The following is a 7,808-nucleotide window of genomic DNA, read 5'->3' as shown; positions in this document are numbered from 1 at the left end:
TGGAGCTGCCGCCCATGGCGCCCGCGCCGGCCCGCACGCACGCCGAGGGAGGGGAGGGGGGTGGGAGTGGAGAGGAGTGGGGGGGAATTCGGAAATGGAGAGGGGGAAATTGGCGGAGCGAGGTGAGGGAACCGGCAGCGGGGCAGCGGTTAGCGGAAACAAAGAAGAGGGACGCGGACGGGCCTTGAGCGAAGGCCCAAACAGAACGGACGTGGCCTTTCTTCCTTCTCACCAGGCCCTTCTTTCTCGGGCTTGGCCGGCGCGTCCAGATCCGCGACAGGTTTCTTTGTCTCAAAGAAAAAACAAATATCCATGTGGTCACGTGGAGCAGCCGACGAGGAGGCGCGAACCGACCCGTGGTTGGATGGTTAGAGGGACCGTGATATTCTCAGCTCATCAGGGTTCAGGTCCCACGCGGAGGCGGGTGTAGACGTCGTCCAACTCCTGAACGTCGACCCGTAAACCTCCTCCGAAGCGGTTCGTGAGCGTTTTCTCCCGCAAACCGGAGACAAACGTTGGGGTTTTGCAGGAGTAGAGCGCCCCGCTCCACATTGAAGACGGCTCGGGACGGACGCGTCCTCTCACTGCCTCCGACATTGAAGCGGCGCGTCGGCCGAGGGAGCCGCCTGCTGCATGCCTGACTGAACACGCGTCCTTGCCGCATTCAAACATCTCCATTAAACCCACGTGGAAGCCGAGGAACCTACTCCGGCCAGAAATCCGTTCACGAGCGGGCCGACATTAAACGCAACGACGGGTAGGCTCCTCCCATCCACCCTCTATTTAAACGAGGCCAGACGTCGGGCAAGAATGGAATCACCAAGTCTGCTCCCCATCCCCTCCTTCTCCACCCTTTCGATGGCATCCGACGAGTAGGAGGAGCAGTTCTTCGGCATAAAAACCGTCTGGGGTTCAACGCCTGGGGCGACGGAGCAAGTTGCCGCCCCCCCAAGCCGGCGCATGGATCAGCACCTCGCGCTCCAAGCCAGCTCGTGGAGGAGCAGCAAGTTGTTCCAGGCACGTCAGGCGACACGGGCATCGTCGCACCCTTGGACGACGCCGCGTCGTACCATGCCTCCCGTGCCTACGTTGCCGCATCCCGTGATTGCAACCGCGCCATACACCGGCAACGCGAGCGTAACCGCGCCCTACCAGCAGCGAAAGAAGCCGGTTGCGCGGAGATCGACGAGTCGATGGATGGCGCATCCGCGTCCGCCGCCAATATCGAGGAAAAGTAGAACACGGAGGCCGTCACCGCTTGGGTCCCAGGAAGGCCTCTGCCGGCGTGTACAACCGGTGACCGATCAGGTTTCTTCTTTCTCTCAGACCATCGTCGGCCTCGCCTGGGCTCAACGGAAGCGGAGCCCCCCGCCGCCCTTTCCCTCCGACGGAAGCACCCTCTTTTGCCACTTAATATACCGGGGAGGAATGTACCTTCGGGGCTCCCGACAGTCCGGTTGAGCGGGCTGTCGGACATGGGAAAGACAAAGGGATCCGTCGCGGCCAGCCATGTACTAGTATAGTGTATCTGTGTCCTGGGAGCGGAGCAACACGCGACCGTACGTGCATATTGTTTTACCTTTTTAGTTAAAAATATGTTCAAAATGTAATCGGTTTTTGTTCGATTTGTATGAAATCCGTTCGTGTTCACATGAATTTCATCCGGTTTGTTAAAAAAAAAGTATGCGGACCAATGTGCATGCAAATGGAGTTATGAGCAACAGCGATTCCATCAAACAACAGACCTACGCCGTTGGTGTCCATTCAGCTGCTCAGCCGTTGCATAATGTAAGTATATCCACTCGATTTTTCCTACACCGCCTAGATTTTGCACTCGGGTAACGCCTGCGGCATTTAGAAATATCATGTATTGCACAGTAGTCATACTTTTTTGTGAAATATCATCCTCTGTCAAGGAAATTTGAAGATATTTAGAAAGAAATAAACAGCCTTCGGCCCACTGGACTTATGCAAATTACAAAATAAAGTAAACAATACAGAAGTATTAGCATTTTGGAATAGAACAGAAGTGCAAAAGGAGATATGTTTAATATTAGTATTGTTTGTTCTGTATATGGATAATACGCAAGAATATGAACTTTATAGAAAATCAAATCAAATACTCCCATTTCTCCGACAAGTATTTCCGGACGGTGGGAGTATTTCACAATGTACATGTTTGGGAATGATAGCCACCTCAACGCCAAGCTGATTCTTGCGCTTCTTTCCCTTGACTGGAATTTCAATATAACAACAATATTAAAGTATGTATTATACAAATAAGTAGCTGGGAAAAGTCTGAAAACAGATAAATGCACCAATAGGATAAAAGAAACAAACGACACAAGGAATTTTGTTAAAAAGAACAGCAGACTTACCAAGATCCTTAGTGTCCTCTTTATCGGCTTTTGCATCTGCTGAAAGCAAATATGAGAGCCAATCAGAAGAAATTTCAACCAAAATATATAAATAAGGTCAAAATATGTGAACTTCCTAAATGCCCTATCAAAGTTCTGAAATGCGGCTACCTAGCCTACCTAGGCTCCAAGAGACACCCTTACTAGAACCTAGCACCTTTTAGAACATTGTGCTCTATATTCATCACTGCATTAGTGCAGACATGTATAACGAGTGACATACTTATCTATCACGAAAAGTTATTTCAGCACCCGTCACAAAATCACTTCAACAATGGATTGCAACTTAACAATTTACTTCAAAAGAAGATATCCAGGATGGAATTTGAGCTACATCAGTCAATGAGATGATCAAGATGTTCAGTTGCAAGATGATGTTACTACTGCAAAATGTCACTAACCATTAGAGCCTTCTGGGTTATGCTGTGCTGACCGTCTACCAATCTTGACGGTTTTATCCATTGACTGGTTTTTCAGCTCTAGTTGTTTGCGAACATTCTCCTCTGTCAACTTCAATAAACGATCACTTGCGACCCATTCATCACATCTATAACCATTGAAAACTGAATAAGTTGAAAAGAGTGTGTACAACTGTACATGGAGGATTAGAACAGCAGGGATGGACAATTAATTAACTGCAGTAATGCTGACATGATTAAAATGACAGAAGCAAGCACTCAACAGGGATTCATGAAAATGTTAATGGAATATAACTGTGTGCAACCATAAATGTGAAGATGAGATGCCTGTCAAAAAGATGGCCCTGCAAGTCAATTCTTTTTGGTTGTTCATATTAACAGCAGGTAGCAACTAACACAGGAACCCTCTTCCGCAAATGATTTATTTACCAATCCACTCAAACAGCTGTATTAGCTCATTCAGATGTCCATATAAACAGAGGACAAACTATACACTTTGAAACTGGCAAGTGCATGAAAGCAGAATTTTGATTGGCACAATTACTGAACCAATTCCTCCAACCTTCTCTTTATGCATATTGCTGAATCCCATCCACCATCCACTCAAAACTCAGTCATACAAAGAACATGGAATCACTTAGACTGCTGAGACATATCAATACCCTGTCTAAGCTGCCTTCATTACCACAATCTTCGAACTTCAGGAAATGAAACGCAAAGCTAAAAATAAAATGAGTCATAGGAACAAAACAAAAACAAGAATGGGACCATTAGACATCCTTATGGGACACAATCCATGGCCTTGATTGTGATAATGAGCAAATAAAGTACTCCCTCCGATCCATATTACTTGTCGCAGCTCAGTACAACTTTGTGCTCAAGTTGTACTAAAGCTGCGACAAGTCAAAATCAAGGCTTTTGAAATAATGTAATGTTACATAAGAAAAAGAAGCACGTTATTTGAGACAAATATATATATCTGGCTAAACGAAAAGGCATTTGGTTTACTCAATGCTAAGAAGTGAAAAGCCATGCATAATTTCGTAACCCTCATGAAAACTAGGTGGTTGCTCAGTTTTCCATGATTCCAAAGATGGGCAGAGACAGAAAACTGAAGAAGTTCAATTATTTCCAAGACACAGCGCGACATTTTATTTCTTGAGCTGAAATAAGAGGAGCAATAGTGCATCTGTGTTTAACTAAGTTTACAACATTTCCTTTGTAAAGAGTTGAACTTGTAATGATAGAATGGCTACTGTATGTAATGATGATGTCAATTGCTTGACCAATAAGAACATCGGATACGGTACATTGCAACCAGGGAACTACATATCTTACAAATATCACTGGCGTATGCATCAATAGAAAGAACAGGAACAAAGTAATAATAAGTTGCCAATCCCAAGTGAACATGGAAAGACTTATCTAACAGCCACTGTGGTACGCACTTACTTTTTATTCCAGCCCTGCAAAAAGGGAAGACACACACTTAATAACAGCAGGAATAAAAGGACCTACTCCCTCCGTACCAAAATAGATGACCCAACTTTGTACTAAAGTTAGTATAAAGTGGCGTCATCTATTTTGGAACGGAGGGAGTACAAGGAAGGGCAGACACATATATAGAAATTATATCTTCCGACGTCTTAATGCTAAGAGTGACCAATATTTTCAAGACAATGAGGAAACAATGCTTTCAGGCAATTATCATGTCTCACAATGGCGGTTTGGGGGACTTACAAGATAATGGACGAAATACCGCCGCTCGTCCTCCCGATTTTCAGTTTTCTGAACCTATACAAAGCGAAAACAAAAGTTGTCATCAGCAACATATTCAACATGCATAAAAAGATACCAGCAGAAAGTATGTAGAGAAAAAACATATACCGCATACACTTATATGCAATTCCGAAGCAGACATTAACAGCTTAGGTCCACATGAAAGGAACACTACTTTTTAGCAGATACTAAAGCGATCTACTGCAACTGAAGAAAGAAAACAAAGAGTAGACGTTTCCCGGACCTTTTACCCAGGTTGCCTTGGTTTCTCCCATTTAATACAACATTAAGTAGCCATGGTCCAAGAAAGAGAGACAATTCACCTGGTGCTAATCATGGTCTGGTACTGAGATATTCACAAACTCGTTTCTATATGTGTGCTCTGAGTAAAAAATTAGCGCCTACAGCAACAGCGCATAGGTAGCTTTTGGTTGGCAACTTGTGCATGGGTTCATGGCAGAGCGGAGAAGAGTTGGTTTGCATCCCGGGAAAATGGGAAGAACGGTGTTATGTTTTCTCATCTATGGCCTTGGATTACAAGTTGACAACTCCCTAAACCCTCGTCTACTCTGACGGCTCCGCCCCAAACCCTAGCCGCAGCCGGAAAAAATGGAACAAAGAAACAGAAATAACCTCCGGGGAGCGGACGCGGCGGTGGGCGGACCCTAGACCGGAATGGGAGGTGGGGAGAGAGGGGGAGGGGAGGGGAAGGGGGGCAACCTTGGCCTCGTAGAGGAGCGGGCCGTGGTAGGCGAGCACCTTCTCGCCTTCCGTGAAGGAGACCGAGGAGCCCTTGCCCTTGTCCTCCTTGTCCTTCCCTCCGGTGCCACCACCGCCGCTCGTGTTGGAGCTGCCCCCCATCGCGCTTGAGCAGCGCCGCACGCACGCCGAGGAAGAAGGAGGAGTTGGGAAGGGTCTTGGGCCATGGAAGAGGTGAGGGACCGAGGGAGAAGAGGAAACCGACGGGCCGGGAAGGAGGAGTTGGGAAGGGCCTTGGGCCATGGCCCAAACAGAACGAGGTATCTCCATTGGGGGCTTACCCTCAAAAAATAAACACTTCCATTGGGGCTTTGGCACTTCCTTTAATAAAAATGTAAAAATAAATAAAATAAAAGGAGAATTTTGCACTTCCTTTCTTTCATCCCTGTAAGTGTGACGGGTCAATAATAAAGCTTTGCGAGTTTGTAAAAAAAAAAGATAATCATGATGTGCATTGGAAAACATCTCCATTTAATATGTTCCACCGTACTAGTACATGACATATGTTTATTCTTTTTTGGTTAAGGAGACAAAAGCTGCTCCTAAACCTTCAGAGAACTAGTATTACTCATGTTAGATGCCCCAATGACTTGGTTAGGGTCTAGACCTCCAGCTGGGATTGAGCTAGATACTCATGTGATTGAGTAGTACAAGTGTTTAACCCGCAAAAACAAAACTTGTTGACAAGTTCCGCGCCACATAGACTAAACTCCGAGCGCATGTCGCATATATGCAAGCGAACTTCATGCCCAACTTGAACCTGTATCAATAAATATTCTGAAAATTTCTGAAAATAATTGAGTAGATTGAAACAATAAACATTTATCATGTCTGTTTTTTTACTGTAGTTCATACTCGCAGCTCGAGAAACAAAATAACAAATCATGTAACGAATAGTGTGTAATTCAGATTGGGCTATGAATTAGGCACGTTAAGGAATTAACAACGGCCATGCTGAACGTGTTGTTTTTATTTCTCAAGCTGCGAGTCGAAGTTGTTATTGATTTTTCTTTTCATGTTAGATACACACTATGTCCATCAACTCGTTATTTTCAGAATTTCTTTTAACTTGTAGCATCTCATTTTTAACGTTTGGTGCACCGGTTGCATACAAAGTCTGAGTGGGCAAGATAGGTCCTCAATAAACTGCTATACTAGGATGGAAATCATGTCGATTACAACACAACTAGTACTAGCCAAACACTTTTATTAAAATGTATTAAAATAAATAAGTGAAAAGAAAGAGATAATTTACTAAAATAATACTAGGAAAGATAAATTTATAATGTATAGATAAAAAACAAATAACAGCTGTAAAAGGGTAGGCCTAACAGGGAGAGGGCGCGACAGTTCCTTCACTACCAAGGCGAGTGCTAAGATTTTCTGTCTCACAGCTGCTCCACCAATTGCCCCCTCAGGAGTCCTGGTAGAGACATGTGACCCCTGACAAAGTCCCACATTATGCCACACGTAGGATGGCGTTCAACTTCTTTACATGTATGCAATGCTCTTGGTGACTAGTTTCCTTACCACGTCACAATCCTCAATACTCTAGTATTGTCTTTATTCGGTTTATATATTTTTTTAAACTATAATTCAAAAAATTTAACATGAAAAATGAACTTTCCACGTGTCAAAACTCCGCTTAAAGTTTTCTGAATTTCTTGATTGAAAATTACTTTCATCATTTTTAACATCTCTAAAGTTTTCGAATTTTATAGTTCGAACACAACAATTTTATCGTTAGTATTTTTTTTCTATTTTTTTGCAATTCATGTGCTTTGAAAAATATGTTTGATTTTTCTTTGCATAGTTTCAAACATGTAGAATAAGAAGTAGAGATAAAAAAGGTCGCTTAGCATAAGCAACGAGGGTTGTCTCGTCTGCATTTTGTCCCTAGCAATATTTAAAATACTTAACATTTTAAGCTCTACTCCCTCCGTCCACCAATAAGTGTACTTCTAGCTTTTGTCCTAGGTCAAAGTTTTAAAACTTTGACCAACTTTATAGGGAAAAGTACTAGCATTTATGACACTAAATTAATATCACTAAATCTATTTTGAAATGTACTTTCATAATATATCAATTTGATGTCATATATGTTATCACTCTTTTATATATAGTTGGTCAAAATTTTAAAACTTTGACTTAAGACAAAAGCTAGAAGTACACTTATTCGCGGACGGAGGGAGTAGATGATAAATACACCTATTTGACAGAGTTCCTTTCTATAAAGACTCATTTTCTCTTAACTAGATGAACTAGCCATTATATTGATAGTTAGAATATCATCTGCAAAAAAATTGCACTAATTTGGGTGGAATGGATAGAACTAAGCTGAACAATTTGAATTATTTTCCTAGAATTCTCTTGCATACTTTCAAGTACTCCAACTGATATAAACTTCAAGCTAAATTTTTGAAGATCAAGTGAC

At 43.1% G+C, this 7,808-nt stretch overlaps 2 protein-coding genes across 4 annotated transcripts in view; both read right to left on the bottom strand.

Moving 5' to 3' along the window:
• Nucleotides 1-121, bottom strand: part of LOC119361916 (protein MRG1-like) — a 9,526-nt gene extending 9,405 nt beyond the window's left edge. For both annotated transcript variants that reach the window (XM_037627088.1, XM_037627089.1), the window contains exon 1: nt 9-121. In XM_037627088.1, coding sequence (XP_037482985.1) covers nt 9-16 — 8 coding nt within the window. In that variant the 5' untranslated portion in view covers nt 17-121. The remainder of the gene's footprint in view (nt 1-8) is intronic.
• Nucleotides 122-2,026: 1,905 nt separating this feature from the next.
• Nucleotides 2,027-5,488, bottom strand: LOC119361918 (protein MRG1-like). Of its 2 annotated transcripts, none has more exons than XM_037627090.1 (6): nt 5,336-5,488; nt 4,577-4,630; nt 4,289-4,302; nt 2,819-2,964; nt 2,379-2,417; nt 2,027-2,234 (listed from the first exon to the last, which is right to left on the bottom strand). In XM_037627090.1, the coding sequence occupies exons 1-6, from the start codon at nt 5,474-5,476 to the stop codon at nt 2,116-2,118; spliced, it is 513 nt and encodes a 170-aa protein (XP_037482987.1). In that variant the 5' UTR covers nt 5,477-5,488; the 3' UTR covers nt 2,027-2,115. The 2 variants fall into 2 exon arrangements, with proteins under 2 accessions (XP_037482987.1, XP_037482988.1); XM_037627091.1 differs by having other exon boundaries at nt 2,379-2,414.
• Nucleotides 5,489-7,808: the final 2,320 nt, after the last annotated feature.

Source organism: Triticum dicoccoides, chromosome 2B, assembly GCF_002162155.2.
Source record: "Triticum dicoccoides isolate Atlit2015 ecotype Zavitan chromosome 2B, WEW_v2.0, whole genome shotgun sequence".
NCBI classification, from domain to species: domain Eukaryota; kingdom Viridiplantae; phylum Streptophyta; class Magnoliopsida; order Poales; family Poaceae; genus Triticum; species Triticum dicoccoides.
The sequence above is the reverse complement of the archived record's forward strand: the minus strand, read 5'-3'. Positions and strand labels throughout refer to the sequence as shown.

Bases quoted from the DNA above. Each gene is read 5' to 3' on its own strand.
- LOC119361918 (XM_037627090.1), bottom strand. From the start codon at position 5,476: ATGGGGGGCAGCTCCAACACGAGCGGCGGTGGTGGCACCGGAGGGAAG. The intron at 4,631-5,335 runs GTTGCCCCCCTT...CGCTTTGTATAG, and splicing joins CGCTCCTCTACGAGGCCAAG to GTTCAGAAAACTGAAAATCG. The intron at 2,418-2,818 runs GTTAGTGACATT...ATTTGCTTTCAG, and splicing joins TAACCCAGAAGGCTCTAATG to CAGATGCAAAAGCCGATAAA.